The sequence below is a fragment of the Ylistrum balloti genome, unplaced genomic scaffold (assembly GCF_031769215.1).
Source record: "Ylistrum balloti isolate Yb309-2 unplaced genomic scaffold, AGI_CSIRO_Ybal_v1 Utg369626, whole genome shotgun sequence".
Classification (NCBI taxonomy): Eukaryota; Metazoa; Mollusca; class Bivalvia; order Pectinida; family Pectinidae; genus Ylistrum; species Ylistrum balloti.
Window position 1 is genome coordinate 116,393 of NW_026781894.1, and position 25,337 is coordinate 141,729.

Here is a 25,337-nt window from a genome sequence, read left to right on the forward strand (position 1 = left end):
CCTACCAAAGATAGCATTCAGATCTACTAGTGGTATAAAGAGGGAAGCAAATCACTCGTGTCTCTTCTACCAATATATTGTAGGCATGATGTGTCAGGAAAATATTATGAAGCAGAAAGCATATTTATATGGTATGTGTTGTCAAAGTGTTAGTTTCTTACTGTGGAATTTCGTCACTCTCGATATTTCTGTTTCTGAAAAAATGTCCAGCATGATTATTTTTTTGTAGATTTACACAACCTAAACACTGTGTCCTATAAATATCTTTGCATTCCATTTTTTTTTTTTTTTTTCATAACACAAAATGTTACAAAATGTAGGATAACTCTGCTCTGGGCAACAATGTTTTCAGTAATATACAACCTAGACTAGACTTAATCAAAAATAAATCAATACTAGTGATACTTTACCTTGAAAAATCTAGAACAAAATGCTATACAGATACTGAATTTAACTCGCTTTGGTAGCTTATGTTACTCTCCAACACAGAAGACTACAGCTGGAACTCAAAAATTGTTTCTACTGAATTTTGCAACTCATTTGCTAGTGACAGTAATCCCAATTTTGTGATCATGACAAAATATCACAATGAATACACCTTTAATGTGCAAGTATTATCCTGGGGACAGTAAGAGGCTAAACACTTACCCGACTCTTATTCCCAGACACACCATGGGGTACTCCAGCTCTGGGGAGATGAACATCTCAAACACGGTTGGCTGTATTGACATCTCGTCACATTCAAATGTCTGTAAACAAAATTTTAATTGATAATGATTGATTTGACGAGACAAAGAATAAATTTACTTGATAAGAAGAAGGGGTTCTATTAGAAATTATCGTGAAAATATCTCACAGAAAATAGAATGGCAGAGAGTTAAAAAAAAGTTTAATATTACTTTAAAAATAGCATTTGTTCTCCGAAATATTGAAATTGGAAAACGAAATGTTTGAAAAAAGTGTACAAGATCAACATGTACGTCATATTAAAGAAATTCAATTACCACATCAAACTAATTTCTGAAGACATCAATCATGGTACAGAATTTAATATGAAAAGATTTACTGCACAGCCCTACACTGGTTGACTTACCTTAAGGAGCATGAACTTGTTGAGCGGCTCGTACCACTGCATCAATATGATTCCATTGTGGAGGGCCCCACACAGATACTTGTAACCATTATAGGGATTCCTTCCCACACAGCACCTTGTACAGCCCCTTGTGTCAGGGACCTTTGTTGTTGGGTTAAACTTTCTGTAAACCATTAGAAATTATCTTTTTAATATGGTTAGAATATATCCTTATAAATATCTACCAGTAAACAAGTTAATAACTAAATGGGATCAACACAAGTGGGTTCTTGGCTTTAATTTGCAAAAGGGTTAAAATTTGATACAAGAAATTGCAGAATTGAATCCAGATATGTGCTTACCATAAGGTATTGTAGAATTTAGTTCAACTAATGAAAGTATGAGCTTAATTACCTAGGGACTAACTTCTCAGGTATCTTGTTCATTGGGAGTGAGAACCTTGTCGTCTGCCGACTGTATAACATCATCAAATCATGTCTGTAAAGGTGAGGAGTTTTACCTGCAAATAAAAGTCACTTTCATCAATGCATTAAAAACTAAGAACTTAAATAGAAATTTTCAAAACAATTGAAATTTACTTTTCAGTCTTCCTAACAACTGATATTTTAATTTTAATGGATCAATCATTTTTAAGGGAGTTAATACCTCTCTAGCCAATAACATCCAGTATTTTTGCTACATCAATCAAGTCTGAATCATTGCATTGAAAAAAAAATGTATGTAATCGGGTGATGACCTGAGAAACAACTCTATTTTAGGGCTATAAAATCACATTCTATATTACAGAATGTGCTTTATTGACAGGTGTTGGTATAGAATAAAGTTAATGAGGTCAGGTTTCAGTACAGAAAGTCATGTTTCACCGTAACTTGTATCCCTGAAGCAAATAGACAAGTAGTTTAAAGCTACAGTATCAAACAGAAACTTTACAGTAACTAGAGTGTAGTTTACCTGAGAGAGACATAAGTACATCCTTTATCACATAAACCCATGTACACCTCCTCGCATGTAGCTGTAACAGAAACAACTGATATAGGTACACAGGCCAAACAAGACAACAGGAATGCCATATATTTTTACCAAGTTTGAGTAAAATCATCAATACCTTAGGATTACTCTACAATTATTATAATCATTATTATAGATTTTCAGAATTAATTATCTCTATTTTCCCTTCCTTAAAGGGGCATTCCTTTATTGAAACTATTTCAGTTTATAAAATATAACTAAAAGGAAAACATGTCTTTTTCTTGAGTAGTAAAAGTTAACACCTTTACATAAATATGGCAGTCAAAGTATCAAAATAACCCAAATCTTTAATTATATCATGTTTATCTCTACTCACCAGTTCTAGCGAGGCCTCATGGAGCTCGTTCAGATTCAGGGTATACAAACCCTCATTGGCACCGATAAGTATGTATTGGTCTGAAGCAGAGAGCAAACAATTGTACAATTCTACAGCAACCTTATGGAAATAAACATTCTAAAGCATTCTAGAGAGAATTATCATTTTAGGAAATATGAAATTAAAAAAAAATGTTGACCACTTTCACAATTTAACTCCACAATATCATTGTATAACCAGAACCTTGACACAACAGCATAAAAAGCAGATAATGGCAGAGGAGGAACAAAGTGTGATAGAAAGATGGATGATGTTGAGAGATGGATAATGTTGAGATTGATGAACAGAGTGAATATATGAACTCCCAGGCTTTTCATGGAAGGCCATAAAAGTACAACAAAATCCTAGAGAATATGCTTTATGAAGTCATAAAGAAACATCACAATTAGGACAGGATGTGGTTCAAATATGACACCAGGCTACTAATACAGACCAAGATCACACCAGGCTTCTCATACAGACCAAGATCACACCAGGCTACTCATACAGACCAAGACCACACCAGGCTACTCATACAGACCAAGACCACACCAGGCTACTCATACAGACCAAGATCACACCAGGCTACTCATACAGACCAAGATCACACCAGGCTACTCATACAGACCAAGATCACACCAGGCTACTCATACAGACCAAGATCACACCAGGCTACTCATACAGACCAAGATCACACCAGGCTACTCATACAGACCAAGATCACGCCAGGCTACTCATACAGACCAAGATCACACCAGGCTACTCATACAGACCAAGATCACGCCAGGCTACTCATACAAACCAAGATTACACCAGGCTTCTCATACAGACCAAGATCACACCAGGCTTCTCATACAGACCAAGATCACGCCAGGCTACTCATACAGACCAAGATCACGCCAGGCTACTCATACAGACCAAGATCACGCCAGGCTACTCATACAGACCAAGATCACACCAGGCTACTCATACAGACCAAGATCACACCAGGCTACTCATACAGACCAAGATCACACCAGGCTACTCATACAGACCACACCAGGCTACTCATACAGACCAAGATCACACCAGGCTTCTCATACAGACCAAGATCACACCAGGCTTCTCATACAGACCAAGATCACACCAGGCTACTCATACAGACCAAGATCACACCAGGCTTCTCATACAGACCAAGATCACACCAGGCTTCTCATACAGACCAAGATCACACCAGGCTACTCATACAGACCAAGATCACACCAGGCTTCTCATACAGACCACACCAGGCTACTCGTCACACCAGGCTACTCATACAGACCAAGATCACACCAGGCTCATACAGACCTACTCATACAGACCAAGATCACACCAGGCTACTCATACAGACCAAGATCACACCAGGCTACTCATACAGACCAAGATCACACCAGGCTACTCATACAGACCAAGATCACACCAGGCTACTCATACAGACCAAGATCACACCAGGCTACTCATACAGACCAAGATCACACCAGGCTACTCATACAGACCAAGATCACACCAGGCTACTCATACAGACCAAGATCACACCAGGCTACTCATACAGACCAAGATCACACCAGGCTACTCATACAGACCAAGATCACACCAGGCTACTCATACAGACCAAGATCACACCAGGCTACTCATACAGACCAAGATCACACCAGGCTACTCATACAGACCACACCAGGCTACTCATACAGACCAAGATCACACCAGGCTACTCATACAGACCAAGATCACGCCAGGCTACTCATACAGACCAAGATCACGCCAGGCTACTCATACAGACCAAGATCACGCCAGGCTTCTCATACAGACCAAGATCACACCAGCCTACTCATACAGACCAAGATCACACCCGGCTTCTCATACAGACCAAGATCACACCAGGCTTCTCATACAGACCAAGATCACACCAGGCTTCTCATACAGACCAAGATCACGCCAGGCTTCTCATACAGACCAAGATCACACCAGGCTACTCATACAGACCAAGATCACACCAGGCTTCTCATACAGACCAAGATCACACCAGGCTACTCATACAGACCAAGATCACACCAGGCTACTCATACAGACAAAGATCACACCAGGCTTCTCATACAGACCAAGATCACACCAGGCTACTCATACAGATCACACCAGACTACTCATACAGACCAAGATCACACCAGGCTACTCATACAGACCAAGATCACACCAGGCTTCTCATACAGACCAAGATCACACCAGGCTACTCATACAGACCAAGATCACACCAGGCTTCTCATGCAGACCAAGATCAACACAGGTTATTGTTACTACAGATCAACGAACCTGTATCTAAATGTCGAAAAACAGTACTGACAAAATCCTACAAGTTGTGTAATAAGTAGTTTTCATGTACCAGTACTGATAATTATATATAGAATTTTTTCTTCTGGTTGCTAATGTCAATATAATAGAAGTTCTTACAACCCAACAAATCCAAGATTGAAGACCTAGTAAGCTAAAGATAATGGTATCTCCAATGATCTTGGGACTTGATTTTAACAATAGAAATGTCAATATGTGTTATGAAACTAGTGTGACAGAACACTCGTCATATATACACACCTCTAGTATCCGGATGTACCCAGCTAGCTGTACAATTGATGTGTAGTGGACATCCATTAAATACCTTCGAAAAACAGGCACCCATCTGTAACACAAAGTCAGGGAGAAATTAATAAATGAACACCAGACCTTGGAAAGTAGAACAAGATTTCAGTTTACAATCAGTGAAGGTTTTGCTGAATTTAAGTTTTAGTTAGAACCAAACATTTGTGAAAAACCAAGTTCCTGAAAGTCTGCATCTATTATTTCATTTTCTGGAATCGTGTCTTGCTGATATAGCCCATTATCTATGAGCTGTTTTTGACAGTCTTATACTTAGGAGTTGGTGTTGGCTACATTTATAGTCATTACTTACGTGGACTTTGGGTGTTGGTGGTAGTCCGTTGCTGACAGGGCGTGAGGACTTATCTTGCTGTGAAAAAAAGAAAGTATATTTCAATAGTTAGTCCAAATACCACACTCCAAATAAACAACATAAACCTAACTATTTCCCTGTTTCTCTACCAGAAATGTTTCCCTATTTCTCAGCCGAAACTGATTCCTTGCCCAAAAAGCTATTTTTTCACTTCCCACACTCTCCAATTTTCCCAGCTATTATAATACTCTACACTCTCTGAATTTCCCAGCTGTTATGATACTCTTTTTTTATACAACTTGTAAACTAGCTACCTGATCCTTTTTCTCTCTGCGTGGTACAACAGGAGGTGGTCGGTCATCTGAGGTGGTGGGTGTATTTCCATTGCCCATGTTGTTGATCATTCCATTCTGCGTACGTAGTTTAGGAGGAATTGCGGGCGGTACCTCTGCGTCCTCTTCTCTAGGAGGTCGAGAGTCAGGGGTTAAAGTCAGCATGCGGTCAATGAGGTTGTCCATATCCGGCGGCTCCATTTCCAACATCTCAGCCCCTGGTTCATTACTTCTGCCTTCATTACAGTTGGAGTCCTGGGAAAACTTCTATACAGAGAAAAGGTAAAATACCCAAACTGTTGAAAATCTCAAGAAAGGATGTCTGTCTAGAGTCTACTATGGAAATGCTAACTGTCTGTGTCAAAACTTTATCAACTATGGAATCTAATACAAGTATCCTTATAAAGAAGTATAGTGTAGAAATATGCAAGGGAAAGAAAATGATACTTTTGTACGCCTTATTTAATATCTGCACTATCTGGTTTCTACGAAGTAGACACTGAGTGTTATATACGTATTATGTAGTAAAACTTAACCACAAAATTTGTGTTATATATGTATTATGTAGTAAAACTTTACCACAAAATTGATTAAGTCTGATCAGGATGATGAAATAAGTGATAACTATATAACCAGAATTTGTTGTATAATGATCAGGATGAAACTTCTTTAACTTACTCTAGGAGGGAGAGGAGGAGGGTTCACTTGTAAGGTGGATCTGAAAATACACAAAATATTGAGATAAATTTGCCAAAGTCAAAAATGTCCAAAAAAAGCAATGCATGCTTACATATGTTCAAACATAAAAAAAAATCAAGGTTAGTGATGCATATTTTCATATATTTCAAAATATCTTTAGTTTTCATGGTACAAGCATCCAAAAAGGTTCTTAATGCAATATATATGAAAAAAAAGAAAGACCAAATTATCAATTTCTTTAAAATGAAATAGTTAATTCCATCTATGCATCTTCTAACTCATCAAAATATATTCTTTAATATGAAATCAAGACTAAAGTTATTCACTGTTACTTTTCTTTTTCACTAGATATTACTTGCTACCTGTATCGTAATGAAAAGTTCACAAGATCAAGGAAGGACTGTCTAGTCTACATATAAAACAACAGGCTGGCAAGCATATCCACCCTACAACAGTAAAGCGCTTGCCATACCATTAAGAGATGGATCAGCATCAAACTCTAGAGATATGAAAAGCCAGTGTGATAGGCAGTGTTTCTTCATGTAATGCAGTACAAGTGATAGGCAAAATTGCAAGTTTAGCTACTCTAGCTTGGATCATTAAATTCCTGTGTACTGTAAGTTTAGCTACACTAGCTTGGACCATTAAAATTCCTGTGTACTGTAAGTTTAGCTGTAAAATTCCTATGTACTGTAAGTTTAGCTGTAAAATTCCTATGTACTGTAAGTTTAGCTGTAAATTTCCTGTGTACTGTAAGTTTAGCTACTCTAGCTTGGATCATTAAATTCCTGTGTACTGTAAGTTTAGCTACTCTAGCTTGGATCATTAAATTCCTGTGTACTGTAAGTTTAGCAACACTAGCTTGGACCATTAAATTCCTGTGTACAGTAAGTTTAGCTACTCTAGCTTGGATCATTAAAATTCCTGTGTACTGTAAGTTTAGCAACACTAGCTTGGACCATTAAATTCCTGTGTACAGTAAGTTTAGCTTCTCTAGCTTGGACCATTAAAATTCCAGTGTACTGTAAGTTTAGCTACACTGGCTTGGACCATTGCGTTCATGTGTACTGTGATAGAATATTCTATAAGTTAAAAGTGGAAATGTAACATGTCAAAATCCATACAGACTGTCATGCTCATCACAAAATATACCCTAGGTACTTTCTTTTTTTGTAGAGAAAAGTGCAAAATAAAATTATTTTTGGAGGATTTGCGGTACATCAAATTTATGCAGCTTTAGAATCGCTGGGAGTGTTGATGTGCTACCTTGCATTACAGATAAAGGAATATGTACATTTTTAGTACTACAGGAGCCAGAAATAACATTCACATATGATAGAAATAAACATATTGTATAAGAAAACAGGGTACATATAGCCAATATAACAACTGTACTGATATATAACTCTAGCTAATGGGTTGGCATACACCTAATATTGATCATGCTCAGAAAATAAATGTAATGCATGGCTTATATATTTAATACGTATATTGACAAATTTATTAACAGTATTTTAAATCATTTAAATGTGATCTGATTTCTTCGTGAATGTTGGAGTTATGAAAAAAAAAACCAGTAAGGATTTTACATTGATATGTTTGAACTCTGAATATATTGAACTCTTCTCAGTTTGTGTCAATTATACTGTACAATTACACACTCCTACTTTTCCTGGGTAGTTACCATCTTTATCCTTAAAGAAGAAAAGAGGCCAAGGTATGAACTTCAACTTAAAGTACGGGGAGGGCTTATTACAGGACAAGGAAATAACACGTCAGATTTTCTATTGAACTGCAATAGATTAATTACTGCAGGCTTATATATTTTAGTAGTAATTTTATTTTAAAGAGGATTTTTTGTGTGCTAAAGATACAGTGCTAAAATATCTTTGTACTAATTGCAGTTACTATATGTCATGAAAACAGTGATCATTGTGGTAGCCAAATTCATCTTTGTGCCTATATTTGTTCAAAATTGCAATGGTGCTAAAACTTGACTATATCAAAATAAGTATATTTACAGTATCAGCCATACTCTGTATTTGATTCTGAAGTGTTTCTTCACTTAGAATGCTCTTGATAAATACTGGATGTCTGTTGTTGTAAGTCTTTAATATCAAGAGTATATCGCAAAGTAATTTCAACAGTAAACAAAACAAACTAGAATTCAACAACATACAATACAAACTGCATGTCCTACACTTTTTTCGTGTATATCATTCTAGCACATTTCAAGAAAAAGTGGTCTAGTGGTAAGATGGAAACCTGAATGGAATTTTATGTCTCTACTTAGATGCATGTCTGGAAATGTTTCTTACAGATAGACAAAAAAAAAATTTTTTTGTTGACATCGAAAGAATTACAAGAGGTCCAAAGGGCCTGCATCACTCACCTGGTATTCAATGTTTGTCAAAAATAGCATCAGTATTTATCACAAATGCATTAACATGTACACCATTAGCATTCAAAGTGGGCACATCCAATCAATTTTAACCAGTTTCCACATAAAAAGCTTCTAATACTCAGCTCTAAACAGTGACCTGGATGATAGGTAAATGTCATTTCCTTTTTCTCAAACTTTGTCAGACTTTATCCTAGGAACCTATAAGCTAAATACTATGCTTCTGCGTCTTTTGGTTAGTCAGAAGTTGTTTGAAGGTTCTAGCATAATCTACCCTGTGACCTCGATTAAGGGTCAAGGTAATTTCTTTCCACAAACTTTGCCGCACTTTATCCTAGAAACCTATCAATCACATAACATGCATTTGTGGCTTTTGGTTTGTCAGAAGAAGTTGTTTTAAGGTATTACCGAATCTCACCTATGACCTTGAATAAGGGTCAAGTTCATTTATTTTTGACAGACCTTTTGCTAGAAGGTTGACCTAAAGAAGTCAATTTATAGTTCTGAGATATTTGATCTTGTCACTTTGAATATGGGTCAATGTCCTTTTTTTCTCTCTCATAATTTTGGTCAGGATTCATCCTAAGGGAATGTTTCAGTTTGATACCATGCTTCTGGGCCTTTTTGTTAGTCATCAGAAGTTGTTTTAAGGTTTTAAAAAATTCAACTCTTATGACCTTAAACAAAGGTCAAGATAATTTCTTTTCACAAACTATGTCAGGCCCTTTGGGCCCTTTATAAAACTGGAAAGGAATTTAAGTAACAAAATAATACTTGAGGTGATAAAGAACGGCTAGGTGAAATAGTTGGAAAACATCACTGCAAACCATAGGAGGCTAATAATTTCTGGATTACTTCCCTTTATCAAACAGGGACATGGTAACTCTAACAAGGCAGTTACAATAAAGTATGTTATTTAATTAATTATGACTGCATTGATGGACCTTCATGCAATTATTTCAAATTTAACAAATTATATCAACCATTATATCCTTTCTAAATACAATATTTCATTTATCATTTCTGTTGTAGTTATATTCTGTTATGATTGTTTGCATATCAATCTGGTTAAAATATGACTTGAACAAAGTTCTGACCAACAAAGTTCTGACCAACAAAGTTCTGACCAATGATATTTTTTTCTGTATCTTGTGTAGGGTTCATTTTACCAAGACTGATTTTAACTCTTGACTTTTTGGAAGAAGTTTTAGCATATATAAGTTAATAGGTTAATACAGACTGATGTTTAGCACACTTCATACTGAAATTCCTGTACAACACAATCTACCTCAATATAACACAGCTGACCAGTGTCCAGTTGACACATTGGTATCAGTCGAGAAATATGGGGCTAATAATAGTATATAACATAACATGTGTGAGGTCTGCCATGCAGATTAGTGTAGAGGTGATGTTGGTGGACACAGGACTATTGTAATAGCATTCCCAACACAACAACCAAACAACTGTAATAAAACAGTAACACAGCCATCAACACACACAACAAGGACATACAGCCAAATCATCTGTTTATACTCTGTAAACATTTTTAAAAGAACTCTCTTCTTCTGATCCTAGATCTAAATCTCAAAACATATTTGGTAAGACAAAGTCGCATGATGTTTAAAATCTGTGAATGAGTGTGATTTCCCATAAAGAACATGCAATGAGACACTTAATCTTACAAAATACCATCATATTTTATGGCATGATAATTAATAGCTAGTTAAGATAAGGATTTTTATGAACTATTTTGAATATAACATTTGTAACAATTTTTGATTTGGAATTAACACATATTATCATTGGGAATCAAATGTGTCCAATCACATCAAGAAATGCATCAGTTCTGGAAAACAATTAAGCCTGATTAGATGGATATAGGGTGGACTGAGGTGGGATTTGGTAAAACTCTGCAATCAAGGGATTTTGTGTTGTTTAATTGATGTTATTTAGCTGATAAACGCTTTATACAAGACCATTCTGAGGAAAACATTTTGGCTGTTATTCTTGTTGTGATGTGGATGGGTACATTGTAATTGGTTGTTGTCTTCTTACTGTTGTGAGGGCGAGACAAACTGGTCGTTGAGATCATCCTCAATTAAGCTGTCACGATGTCCTCTGCAACATATAGTATGTTACACCACCAGTGATCGGAGCATACACACACTCATTAGAAAGCTTCCTAAACACACAAAGTCCTGTTAATTCTCACATGTCACAGTACCCAGTTCCTATGTATCAACTCCTGACACTGACTTCCAGAACACAGTACCCAGTACATATACTGTATCAACTCCTGACACTGACTCCCAGAACACAGTACCTAGTATATATACTGTATCAACTCCTAGCACTGACTCCTTCACCACAGTACCCAGTACATATACTGTATCAACTCCTGACACTGACTCCCAGAACACAGTACCTAGTATATATACTGTATCAACTCCTAGCACTGACTCCCAGAACACAGTACCCAGTACATATACTGTATCAACTCCTGACACTGACTCCCAGAACACAGTACCCAGTACATATACTGTATCAACTCCTGACACTGACTCCTTCCCCACAGTACCCAGTACATATACTGTATCAACTCCTAGCACTGACTCCTTCACCACAGTACCCAGTACATATACTGTATCAACTCCTGACACTGACTCCCAGAACACAGTACCCAGTACATATACTGTATCAACTCCTGACACTGACTCCCAGAACACAGTACCCAGTACATATACTGTATCAACTCCTGACACTGACTGCCAAAACATAGTACCCAGTACATATACTGTATCAACTCCTGACACTGACTCCTTCACCACAGTACCCAGTACATATACTGTATCAACTCCTGACACTGACTCCCAGAACACAGTACCCAGTACATATACTGTATCAACTCCTGACACTGACTCCCAGAACACAGTACCCAGTACATATACTGTATCAACTCCTGACACTGACTCCCAGAACACAGTACCCAGTACATATACTGTATCAACTCCTGAGACAGACTCCTTCACCACAGTACCTAGTACATATACTGTATCAACTCCTGACACTGACTCCCAGAACACAGTACCCAGTGCATATACTGTATCAACTCCTGACACTGACTCCTTCACCACAGTACCCAGTACATATACTGTATCAACTCCTGACACACTCACCACAGACTCATATACTGTATCAACTCCACAGTACCCATATAGTATCATATACTGTATCATAACTCCTGACACAGACTCCTTCACCACAGTACCCTAGTACATATACTGTATCACTGACTCCCAGAACACAGTACCCAGTGCATATACTGTATCAACTCCTGACACTGACTCCTTCACCACAGTACCCAGTACATATACTGTATCAACTCCTGACACTGACTCCTTCACCACAGTACCCAGTACATATACTGTATCAACTCCTTACACAGACTCCTTCACCACAGTACCCAGTACATATACTGTCAATACACAACTCACAGTGACACTGACTCCCAGAACACAGTACCCAGTACATATACTGTATCAACTCCTGACACTGACTCCCAGAACACAGTACCTAGTACCTATTCTGTATTAGCTCCCTACACCGACTTCCAGATCAGTGTATCCTGTTCATTTACCCCATTCATGTTCAATGTTCATCCCTTTACAAAGTATTTGGATATTGTTAAAAGCAGAAGTAAACTGACTGTTATGGTACTGTGACATAAAGATATATGATTATGTGTGATATATACAACACACCAAATCCTGTGTACATATATAGAGGTTATTAATTTAAATTGTATGTACATGTGTTAGAAAGATATAAATGTCAGTAACTTTATATACCGTACATTACAATACAAAACAATCAGTTTTAGCCACACCGAGTCATTTTAGTACAACACACCCGTCCATATTAGGCATATATTACGCTGTTAGTATCACACAAACCTGTCTTAGCCACATTTATCATTTGGTTAGTACTACATTATTACTGACATCTAATTCACAAGCAAGTTAGAGCCTTCAATTTGTATCAATGTCATTGGTTAACCCCCTACCATTACTATTTGCCCCAACACCCTGTCTCCCTTCTTTACCCCATCTCAAATATCCAATGAGGTGAAAGCTGGTGAAAATATTCCACTATGTGTCTGCTAGATTATGTACTTCTTGGTTTACTGCAAAGCAAGGACTGGCTAGCCAAGCTATGTTATAAATTTCTGCGCAGATATATGATTTAAACAATTTACTACACACCCAAACCGGTCACTATCAATATCTTCTATGTGTTCGTAGATATTAAATCTAAAACAAAAACACCGCAACTCATAAATACAATAAGCTCACTTTAAAAATCAGCAAAAAAAACATTGAACTTAGAAAGCATGTGTGAAATTCATTATAGTGATTTTTTTTTTGAAAATTCAATTACAGTGCAATGATGTACAGGAATATATGCTGGAATTAGTAATTATTTTACCTGGCAATTATTTTAAATACGTAACTTTTTTTAATTCATCTTTGTGACAGACATATATACATCTTAAAAGACCAATAAACTTGGTAGGAATATAGATACTTTTTCTTTACCAAACAGATCCAGCTTACGAGTAATATGAGTTTGATGTTCTCTGAACAGAAAACTTGATCAAGTTATAGTTACAACTAAAACCCATGGTTTGATTCCCTTTATACCATATATAGTTTGGCGGTATTTAGCTAGCTGGAGTACCACACTACTGGAGGTAACACAGAAAAGAAAAAACTACACCAAAGAAACATGTTATCTATATCATGTCAACATTATTTCCTTTCCTGCAGAAATAAATATTTATGTACTTGGTAATCTGCAGTTTAAGTCCTACAAAACTCAAACTGAACAAAAATTATATCGTATAGCAAGACAATTGTTAAAAATAGTGAAATTATATGTGTATAATGTTAGCATCAAGACATAAAGTACACAAAACAAATACAAACAAGGAGAAGACGGGATCTGTTACATTGGTGGCTGATACAGGAGTACCCATGTAGAAATCCTTAACATACAATTAATTCATATATTTGTTTTGATTTTGTCTTAATTGATGTGTTAAGTCATGTGCAAAAGAAATCAGATTTTGTGTTCTCCTACATTTGCCACAAGGTAACGAAAATGAAATAGACAACTACAGGAGATGAGAACAACACAGCAGACGGGTGGCATCAACGATTGCAGCCGAAAGTTACATCAGGCACACAATACACGGTTGGGCTGCAAGCACCACTGGGTTAGTCTGGTCATAAAATCACCAACATTTGTCCTCTGTGCCTATGTAAAGTTAGGCTCGTCAACATCATCGGACAACCCTTACACACAAACACATCAAGTATGGCATCATAATCACATGTACACACACACACAGGAATGATCATTCAACCCAAATCAAGTAACTTACATACCCTGTACATATACAAATGTACTTGTTTTCATATTTTTGAGTATTTTGTCAATATATAAAGCATTATACAACGTGATGTACATGAACCTTGTTTCCAAAAAACACATTACCAAATTTTAAAAATATCATAAATGAAACACAACTGAACAGAAAAAAACTTAATGCAATTTACAAACTTGTGTGTTATTGCATTCATGTAATTTTAGTCCACAAAGTTTCCAGTTTGGTATCACACACAGAATCCTGAACTATAGTGTAAAATGATCCTGAGAACGTAATACACAAATATAATTGTAACCCAATTACATGTCATGGATTGGAATCAATAAACATTTCTGCCCCAAAGGTAAATTTAATGATCAGACTCTCACAGTACATGACCAGAGGATACCGACTTTGACAAATAAATAGCTAGAATTATTACTGTTTCTGTACTAATTATACAATTATCTTTTTAAACACACAGAATCATCATAAATATCTGAAAACAAACCGTCATGCAAAAATGAGAACACAACAAGATGCCAATGGGCCTTACTGTTCACCTGATTTGTGATATCTAGTTGGAATTTGTTTTGTAGCATGACAGGGATTAATCATATATACAAGAAAAACAACTAAATGTTATCCAAATATGGCACATGTAGATACGAAGCCAAGATATTGTTAGAAAAAGAACAGCCTTTTGAAGTTACAGATGAGAACATTTTGAATGTAATGATAAAACAAAGACAGTAAGGTTTGGTCTTGGTGCTGAGTATGAAAGTAATATTGTTCAAACTTGAGCCATTTTGACTGCGCTAAAATCTATGCCCTGTCACAGGAATGGTGGGTCACAATCCTCCAAGAAATGGTTACAAGGAATAACAAACTTGTTTCTTTCCATCTATAAATTACCACATGTGTATTTTATTCTTATAGATGGAAATACCCAAAAGTATCAATTCTTTTTTTTTCTAATGTGAATTTAATGAGGATCAGTGATAGACAATGAACAAAAGGCGATCATAATAATTATCAAACTCAGCATAGTAAGTATTGAGGAATAATTTTAAGTAAAACAAGGACATAGTGATACTATAAAAACTATCGCACGATATATTGTCAGTACTTCAAATCTTGACATCAATAGAGATCACTTTGAAGAGATGGAGATATTAGTAGATAACAGGCTAGTTTACTTGTAAAATCAGCTACATCAAATGTTAAAATATCAGATTACAAACACAAGTTAATCAACTGGAAAAACTGAATAAAGCATCATTATGGTATACAGCTTAGAATCAACCCCAATATACTTGCTTACAGATAAACCTTATTATTCTGAATATTTGCAAAGGACTTTCAATTCAGCACAATATGCCTGGGATGAGAAATACATAAATAGTGTATCTGGTTTTATGATTCACCATTTATTAGGTTTTTTTTTCTATTTTAATGTACTTATAATCTGAAGTACCTGGTAAACAACTAACATTTGATCTAAGTCATTCAACATTCAATTTCCAATACCACTCTCAAAAAAAACCTTTCTACCTTAACACCCCCTCCCCAAAAATCCTTTGCATTTCAGAAAGAAGCCTCAAATCACCTCGATCTCACCATTCAACATTTTCAGATATCCTCAAATGTTCCTTTTACACTGAAGCTGACTTAACGCATAGGAATAATCATATCAAGTGATACTTCAAATTACAGGACATAATGTATGTAAATTTCAACTAAAAAAAAATCATTTGTTGTAAACTACATTCTTAAATAAATCATGAAAATTTGATCATATTTCTATGCTGAAGAAAACATCTGATTAGGAATTAAAATTTTATAAATTTGGTCAACCATTGAGTAAGAGATGGTGAGATATGAGTGAGAGATGAGCAAGGTTTACTGCTTTTTTTTTTTGGTGGTGGTTACATTAGAAGCAATCCCCAGTGCCTACCTCCGCTGTAATTCTTCATCAACTGACTGGAGCAGACCCCTGTGTACACAAACAAATGCTGTTAGCGTGTGACATCACATATAATATTTAGGTGCCGCCAGAGAGTGGTATCAAATCTCAGTGCCGTAAGAACACAACAGGTAAGAACATCCTGGTGCTGCCAGATTTTCCAGTAGAAATCAATAACATCCTAGCACAATATTATCAACATATTTATAATAGAAACACTGACTCACAAAAAAAACTGAAAATGTCTTAACTCTAAATTATCAAAGTTGTATACAAAACTTAATTGACTGCAATATTTTATACGGTGTACTGCAGAAACTACATAATGTACAAATACCTTCAGTTACAGTGGTATTCTTAATTTAAACTAACTCAAGATGTTAATATTAGACTTTAAAAATGAAAATATGTACCATTAAGTAGTGAATACATTTCCTAAAGGCAGACTAGAAAATTTCTATAATATAGGAATCATTGTTTCACAAATTCCTATAATTGTCACTGTGAGCTTGACCTGTTCTTGAAACATGAATTTATTGTAGTTTAAGTTTGAATATTTTTCATCAAAATCCCTGAAGAAATAAAGTTACTACTGGTATAACAGGAATTTTGGAAAGGACGAGACAGGATGTAAGGACATGATGGAACCAGATGAGATAAACATAGGTATTTCTAATATCCCCCAGGAATAAAATATTGGCAAACAAAAGGTGAAAGACTTTGCTTAATGAATCCAGTACATTTTCAATTTTTATGATAATATACTTATAATTCAATTAATAAATTTCATAAAAAATACAGGGTGGAAAAAAGAAAGGTTGAAGCTGTCAGCTTTTCAAATTTCTAAGGTATTCCAGAAGTATTAAAAAATAATAATTAAAAAAAAATAGCAATTAAGATAACAGATCAGGCAAAAACATAAGATTCAGTCAAAAATAATTCCTTACCAAGGAGTAATTCCACTAAATAGCTACTAATTCATAACGAATGCAACAAGCATCAACACATGACATGATATTTGTACACAATGTGGGTTTCAAAATAAAAACATCCATCTCATTCATGCACAAAAAATCCAAAATATCTTAAATGATCCATCTCAACAGGTAACACTCTGTGTCCAGTAAGTTTTCTAACAATCCTGTATTTATCATTTAATCCATGCTAGAAAAATTCCAAACAACAAATTGTTAGGGTTGTATTACTTTTTTTATATTACAAGACATAAATAACAACATAAGTCCATTCTTTCAAATAATTCAACTCATTAAGATTAAACAACACTGTATTTAAACAGTAGAGGAAACTCCAATAATAGTCAACTTAAAGCTGTTACAGCACATTCAAATTCAGCATAAACTATGAATTCTAAAAGCCATGCATGCATGTCCTTTAATTACGATGAATATTCCAAACAGAGTAACATAACTTGTCAAGTTCTGTAAGATTTGTTCATTGTGTATCATATTTTGAAAAGTCAAATTTTGAAAAATCAAACTTCAGAATTTAAATAACAGACAAACCTTAAAATATTGATGATAAAATTACGGGTGTTTGTTTGCTAGGTTTAATTTTTTGTCCACGAATAGCCAGAGTCACTTGTGAGTTAAGATATCAATGTAGTAGCTGATGGCTACCTCATTGAAGAGAATGGAGAAAGATCGTCCCAAACCATCCAGAGCAGTTGGATTTTAGTGACTTGACCACGGACACAACCACATGAGCACATTTAGGTCTGGTTCACAGCTTTCTGAGAAACAGTAACTGCAAACACAGACTGACACGGGTAGGCCTGGAGATTGAACCATGCACCTCAGATCTTCTTCTAGGGTTACATAGCCTAAACATTCTAACCAAATGAGCTATTAAAGCCCCTAGGTTTAAGAAAGGTCCTCTTGTAATGGTTTCAGAATCTTTAAGCATATTAAAGATAATATGATACAAATATCTACAGTAACTAATGAGTCACTGTCATAATCCAGAAACACAAATTTGTCAATTCAATGAATATCATATTAACTGGGCATAAATCAAGGGGGCAAAAGCAAGGAAAAGAGGTATAGCCAAGGGAAGAAGTCATCTATGATATATATTTACAGGTGGGGTCATTTACATACAATGCAACAAAATCTGATCATGCAGTTGAAATGTTCTTTGCAGAAAATCTTAAGAGGATATTCATTCACTGAAGTATGAAGTATAAAACTGAGGGAAGATACAGAAATAAACAAGACATTCATGCATTTCCCTCAGTGGTGTTACCTGGACATGCAGGAGACATCCGGGCTACAGGAATGGCAGAGAAGTGGAGTGACTTAATGGATATAGGGCCACATGTATTCTAATACAAAATATATCACAAATATATTTACTGTTGGAAGCATCTCTGTTTCTCTATCTTCTCTAACCCATTCTCACACTGACACTCTGTTTATCTCACTAAGTCATAGATTAACAATAAACCTTCATTAATGTATGCAATTTAATCAAGAGTTAATTTAGAGAGATAAATTATGTTTCAAATATAATATCAATACCTGTAAAGCAGTACAATAACCACAGGTTAATCATTTCATATTCTGAATGTACATGTAAAGAGTAAAAACTTTTTCAAGAGTGCAAAACATAGTACATTCAGAATGTAAGCTTCTATCTCAACTGCCAACTACTGTACCATAATTAATTCTTATTGGAGATTTAATTTGACAAATTCATGAGTACTCTAAATCCATGCATTTATATGTCCATGAAAAAATAAAGTAATAAAAGTTTACTTGGATTATAAAACTAGCAGATTCCATGAGCAAGATTTAACCACAAAATCAAGTGCCAATGTAAATGTATATTTTTGAAAAACCAAAACATTGGAATCCTATGAAAATATCAAATTTTACAGTCAATATATTGATCCGTCAAGTATTTTACCCCTGCATCTTTAAAATCCACAATTAATTTCACTCCACGTGATTAGAACTACACACTTCAAAATATATATGAAATGAGAAAATATAAAAATTCTCAATTAGTGTTGTTATTATTTAAAAAATATCTTAATAAAAAAAATCTTTATCCACATCTACTTAAACGGACATAATCTGACTAAGGCATGCTGGTCTTATTGTACCAATAAAACATGTCATGCTGTTCCACATGCAGCTATGCTCTCTATCTTGTGGTGTTCTCTAGTTCTTTGACAAAGTCAGGAAATACCAAAAGCTCACTATATGTGTCCTGTTTTCTGTGAAAGATCTGACAAGAGCCCTTTCACTTTCACTACTTTGAAAATTAGATGAAATACCGGCATACAATAGGAAATTATCATCTCCATTTTCAATTTCAAATGAACATTTTAATAAATTTCATCATTGTTATCAAGTGAATATGCCTGAAAAATATTTCAAATGAAGTATGCTTTTAAAAAGAATTCACCATTGGTTTGAACATCTTTCAACATAAGAGTTTCATCTTTAAACACCAAATTAATTTTCTTCCACAAATCCATCCATATTTAGGATTAATCAATCTAAATATTCACAACTCAATCGAAATGCCTCATATTTTTTCCATATAGCTAGAAAACTGACAATTTTGTTCAGTTGTCCAATTAAGTTGGTCAGGTCTCTCTGACAAATTCCATTGAAATTAAAGCACAGAAGCAAAAAAGCAGAAACGTAAGCTACCATCAACACAGCACAGAAAGACAAAAAATACACATCCGCAATCAGAAAACATGAATAGGGTTTTGAAGATGACCTTAAATATCCATAATTTGAAATGGTACACTGAAGGAAGTTTTGTGGCGATTATGAATATATAACTGCATCACAATATCCAATTTGAAACTAGAAGTGAGCATGTATACTTACTGGTTTGAGATGTCGTTATCCATCCATGCTTGGCCGGTGTAAAATCTCTCATCCTTTAATAGAATGATTCCGTTATTACAAAATATAAACATGTCTATCTGGTTGAAATAGAGAGGAAATATTGATTAACTCATCAGTTATATGTTTTGTGGGTACTTGTTCATCATCAAAGAGTTGAAAATAACCTTTGGCTTCATGTTTTTAATAAGATGCATGAAGCTGAATATATCAAAGGCATTGTTATCCTCGAGAGAAATGTTATATTAAACATTTAAAGGAAGCAGTCTGTAAAATTTCAACACAAAAGCACTTTTATGTGTTCTACATACCTGATCTGGCTGAGGGATATTTACTGAAAAAGACAGAACAGTAGCATTAACTTACACCATAAATTGAAAAAATTTAGAGTCATATCATTTATTGTAAATTTGCAGGTGTTATAAATCTACAAATGTAAAGAGGTCAAAAATAAAGCTACAGCTTTATAGTGCAAGAATCAGATCCATATACATAACTCTATCTCTAAGGCATACAGCACTGTACTTATAGAAAAATATCAGTGTAATACTTCAATAATCAGAGAATATAACTGCAAACTTCACATTTCAAAATATTGAAACCTTCGAAATCCCCCATAAAATGAGTTCTTGTTTGATGTTTATAAATGTATTTGTATATAATCTTTATCTGATATCTTACATAACTGTTGTAGTCCTTTTAAGTTCATGGTCGTGACAACTCAAACAATTAAAGCTTATGATATTTTTGAAACCTGTCTACAGATACCCTGAGGGTAAAATAATGTAACTACACCTACCTTTCAGTTCTATACTGTTGCGTGCAGGGTTATTACGTGCTGATCTTTGTGATGGTATCCTCTGTTGCACATTCTGCATGATCTGTTGAAGCGATATATTCTAATATAATATAACAAAGTTCTGAATACCAACTAAATTTTAATTCTTGTTGGGGATAGAATTAAACAAGATGAGGTTTTATCTCTTCCAATAATTTATCCTAGATACATTATGTGCTTTGCATTGTCTTTCAATTCATTTTTACTAATATTATATACTGAAAGCATTGTTGATATCTTTCAATTCATTTTTACTAATATTATATACTGAAAGCATTGTTGATATAAGTATTACAATTCTATTGTTTTCAAATCTGAGCAGTCTCCAGTGTTGTTTAATACATATAAGTCATAAAAAATTTTTAAAAAATTGTATAAAGCAAACATCTCTGGTATCAAGAATTTTTATTCCATACCCCATCTTCATCTTCAACAAGAATTTCAAAAGTGTTGGTTGGGTTGCGAGCCTTGTCTAGGATCTCTCTGGTCAGTCGCCGGGATAAGTCACCTTGCATAAACAAGTGCTGTGGGGTAGACAGTATCCATATTAAAACATTGTCAAAGATGATTAAAACAACTTTGTCACTAAACCAAGTGGCTGGATTGTGAAACAGATGAGCTTGTAAGACATTTGATGAAAGGGGAATATATCTGCTGAACTTTGAAGAAAGATGACTAAATCAACGAGGAACAGATAAAAGAAACCTGCATAACTAATGTTAATCTTGACTGCAGTAGAGCCTACACCACTTCAAACTAAGTGGCTTGATGAGTACGGATACCGAAAGGTATGGAAGGCGATGAAATAAATATGAAAATATAATTAAGGGTGTTTTTCAATCACAACACACTCAAACAATAGCACGGAGTTGGTTAAAATCTTTGAGTTAGACCTCTAGATGAAAGGCTTCATCACGGCAGTTTTGATATTGATTTTACCTATGTACTAAAAATGGGGCTGATGTGATCCATGAGTATGTTGTGAAAATGGCAGCGGATATTTTTTTTGCATTATGCTGTATTCAGGCCTTGTACATAGCATGCAGTATAGGTTGGTTTACAAAACTTATTGATATTATTTCATGATATAAAATTGGCTCAGAACAAAAAGGTATACAGACTAATGTTATATAGACAGGGATGTTGTGTCAATTTGAATCAGGTAGGATAATGATATTTTCATGATGGTAGTGCACAAAGACTGATGTGTCAGATGAAGACAGCAGTGATTCTGAGCAAAAAGGAGTGGTGTTGCTGAAATCTGTATGTCAAAAATAAACCCTGATACATTACCGCTAAAACACGTTTTTAGGTAAAAAAATATTTACCTCTAATAATTTATCAGCTGTTGGTCGTTTCCTGGCATTTTTTGTGAGTGCAACTTTAACGAAATGTTGAAATGTCGGAGACCTGAAATAAAGTTCAAAATAGATTCACAGATTGTTCACTAAATGAATAGTGAATACAGATATATTTAAGTCAATGTAACATTTACCGGATGCATGAACAGAACAATGCTCATACATTTAATAGGGCTCTCGATCTGCCAGATTTGAGGCCGATATTTGGCCCCATTCCCAATGCAAAATAGTATCTTTTCTAAGGAAAACATCGCTATTTTTCCCAATTTAAGGGCCCCAGGCCCCAGTCCCAAAATGGGGTGTGAGAGCCCTGTTTAAAGACATTTGGAAATTTGTGTATTGTACAACCATAAACTATTGTAGGGCTAGATTTTCATTGGGTTCCAAAAACATATATCTTTGTGGTCATCCGATTTCATGAATTATTACACAAGAAAACTATTTAAAATAATTTTAATAATTTGCTGATATCCCAATTCATGGATTAGAAGTACCCTAAAGATCAACAAAAATGAATCACCCAGAAAAAATTAATCGTATTATGGTACTTAGTTAAATATAAATAATACAAATAATAGTCACAACAAAATAATTCCATCATTGTCCTCTCTCATAATATCACACATGTAAGAGTTCTGTAACTAAGTACATACAATGACAAGATCTTACAAGAAAGGTGTGCTAAATCACTTACAACAGAAATTGTCACTTGCCTACTGATCACACACCTGAAAGGTTTCTGCTTAAATTTTGTTAGATAACCTTCAAATAGAAGGTAATAATTTTTTCAACCCCTCTTTTTGGTGTAAATATTTCCAGATAAAATTTTTTGCGATAAAAGACCTTTCATTTTCCTTAAAATTCTATCAATATTAAGTGAGTACGAAATGTGCATGAGATCTGGGATTCTGATATAAACACTCACCATTTTGTTTTGTCTTTCAGCTGAGGGGGTTTGAAACCACTTTTTGACATCAGGAACAGTGCTCTGAAGAAAGAGAAATGCATTGATTACACCTAAACAACAGTTTTCCAGTATCCTTTATGATAATTTTATGGTTCTCTCTATGTTAAATGCAGTAAATCTGCCTGCTGCTAATTTATGATAGAAGACTAGGCAGCAAACTTTTGCTTTTGAAATAATGGTCATTTATGTTTTGAAATAATGGTCATTTATGTTCTTTCAGATCAATGAACAGGAAGTAAGAATAGCGAGCTTTCATTGTCAAAATCCAAAATGGCTGCCTGTGAGCTATTTTGTTTTTATGATTAGTCCAAAAATTAAAAGAGCAAAACTAGGCATCAAGAGGAGCAGACATATGAAAACTGAGACATTTTTATTCAGTATTTTACAAGAAAACTTTCATAGTTTTAATCAAAGATAGCCAGTTGTCAGCCATTTTGTTTTCTGATCAGTCACAAAATCGACAAGGCACAGCTAGGGAACAAGGGAAACCTTCATATGAAATCTGAGACAGATCCATTATGCAACCAACACAAAAATATATTTGATTTCAAAAACTTTTTAAAGACTGATTGCTTATTGTGATGAATGAAGGGAAACTAATGTATCACACAGAATTCAGATTAGGTTGATTTCCTACCTCATTGGATGAAGGTCAAACATAGGAGGTTGTAGCTCTGCAAATTCTATAGCTGTGATGCCCACAGCCCAAATATCACACTGTTGATTGTAACCTCCTTTTCTCTCCACTGCAGCCACCTCAGGGGCCATCCTGGCAAAAGAGCAACATACATGCTTCATAAAACTCACAGAGGCCATCTTGGCAGTACAACAATATATCACAGAATTCTTAATCAATAAAGAATGAATCATTCTTATCATATCCTTCCTAAAGAACTGATATTTGATAATGATAATGCAATACTAGGACTCTGATATAATACATATTTTACCGATTCCTAAGACAGACAACTGCAAAACCTTTCAAAATGAATACAGAAAACATGTTTAATGTCGACCTGTGGAAAAACGTGACAATTTGTCCTGATGGATAATCAATAAATGCTTTCCTATAAGCATATCCAGTGCTATTTATCATATTATCAGTTTGTTATCCGATGAATTCGCCATGTGAAGTTTTTCTTATATGTCACTTGCATAATATACCCAAGAGCTTAATTTTTTTTTCATTTCATGAGATCTTATGAAACTCATCTTAAAAGTTTCAATTTCTGCTAGCAAAAAATACTGATAGAAGATCCCATGTATAACATACCAGTAGGGAGTTCCTATGAAAGACTTTCTCTTGTTCATCGTCACTGTGATCTGGGCCGACACTCCAAAGTCAGCTGGAAAGAAAATTGACAGTTAGTTTCAGATGCTGATTCTAGGAATGTCGCAGTTAATTAACATTTAACGTTTGTCTTTCTCTGTATGAATCACCTAATCCCCTATCAAACAAAAAGTCTTGCAATTCAGAAATAGCAATGTGTAAATAATTTTTAAAAATCCGTTTTCATTCCAAAATAACATGAATGTACATTCAGTAGCTTAAAAAAATGTGCTTATATGGACAAAACCAGGCATGGAAGTCAAATGTCTAGATGATCAACTAGGACGTTAGGAAAAGCTTAATAAGCAATCAACAAGGCATACTGATGTTCTTGATTAATGTCGAGAGGTGGAAGCTGGTTACTATACAACAAGTACTCACCCAGTTTTATATCCCCTTCATCAGTAAGTAGGATGTTGGCACCCTGAAATACAGAATAGATTCAGTATGTAGAGATACAAGTATGCATGTTGTAATACTCAGCAACTTTTTATCAGTAAAAAGGTAATTAATTTATTATGAAAATCCTGATCTTTAACACATCATTGAACTTCAATATTTCACAATCTCATATGACTTTTGACATATTGAGAAATTATCAATTTCAAATATCACCCAATATTTAATTTTTCCATCATTATTGTGCAACCATAATACATTCAATGATTATACAAATTTTAATATATCTACGA

The 25,337-nt window shown here is 34.8% G+C and overlaps 1 protein-coding gene across 2 annotated transcripts in view; it reads right to left on the reverse strand.

Annotated features, from left to right (window-relative positions):
• The window catches only part of LOC132551659 (mitogen-activated protein kinase kinase kinase kinase 3-like), a 52,531-nt gene that overhangs the window by 12,794 nt on the left and 14,400 nt on the right, over positions 1-25,337 (reverse strand). The window contains exons 6-25 of one of the 2 annotated variants that reach the window (XM_060215839.1): positions 25,027-25,069; positions 24,589-24,661; positions 23,953-24,084; positions 23,274-23,336; positions 22,316-22,397; positions 21,404-21,511; positions 20,949-21,030; positions 20,461-20,483; positions 20,132-20,184; positions 16,257-16,295; positions 10,927-10,989; positions 6,447-6,486; positions 5,751-6,035; positions 5,437-5,493; positions 5,082-5,166; positions 2,439-2,518; positions 2,045-2,105; positions 1,487-1,592; positions 1,094-1,256; positions 649-749 (exon numbers count right to left, since the gene is read on the reverse strand). In XM_060215839.1, the coding sequence (XP_060071822.1) occupies positions 649-749; positions 1,094-1,256; positions 1,487-1,592; positions 2,045-2,105; positions 2,439-2,518; positions 5,082-5,166; positions 5,437-5,493; positions 5,751-6,035; positions 6,447-6,486; positions 10,927-10,989; positions 16,257-16,295; positions 20,132-20,184; positions 20,461-20,483; positions 20,949-21,030; positions 21,404-21,511; positions 22,316-22,397; positions 23,274-23,336; positions 23,953-24,084; positions 24,589-24,661; positions 25,027-25,069 (1,739 nt within the window). The remainder of the gene's footprint in view (positions 1-648; positions 750-1,093; positions 1,257-1,486; positions 1,593-2,044; positions 2,106-2,438; positions 2,519-5,081; positions 5,167-5,436; positions 5,494-5,750; positions 6,036-6,446; positions 6,487-10,926; positions 10,990-16,256; positions 16,296-20,131; positions 20,185-20,460; positions 20,484-20,948; positions 21,031-21,403; positions 21,512-22,315; positions 22,398-23,273; positions 23,337-23,952; positions 24,085-24,588; positions 24,662-25,026; positions 25,070-25,337) is intronic. The other variant, XM_060215846.1, reaches the window with a different exon arrangement.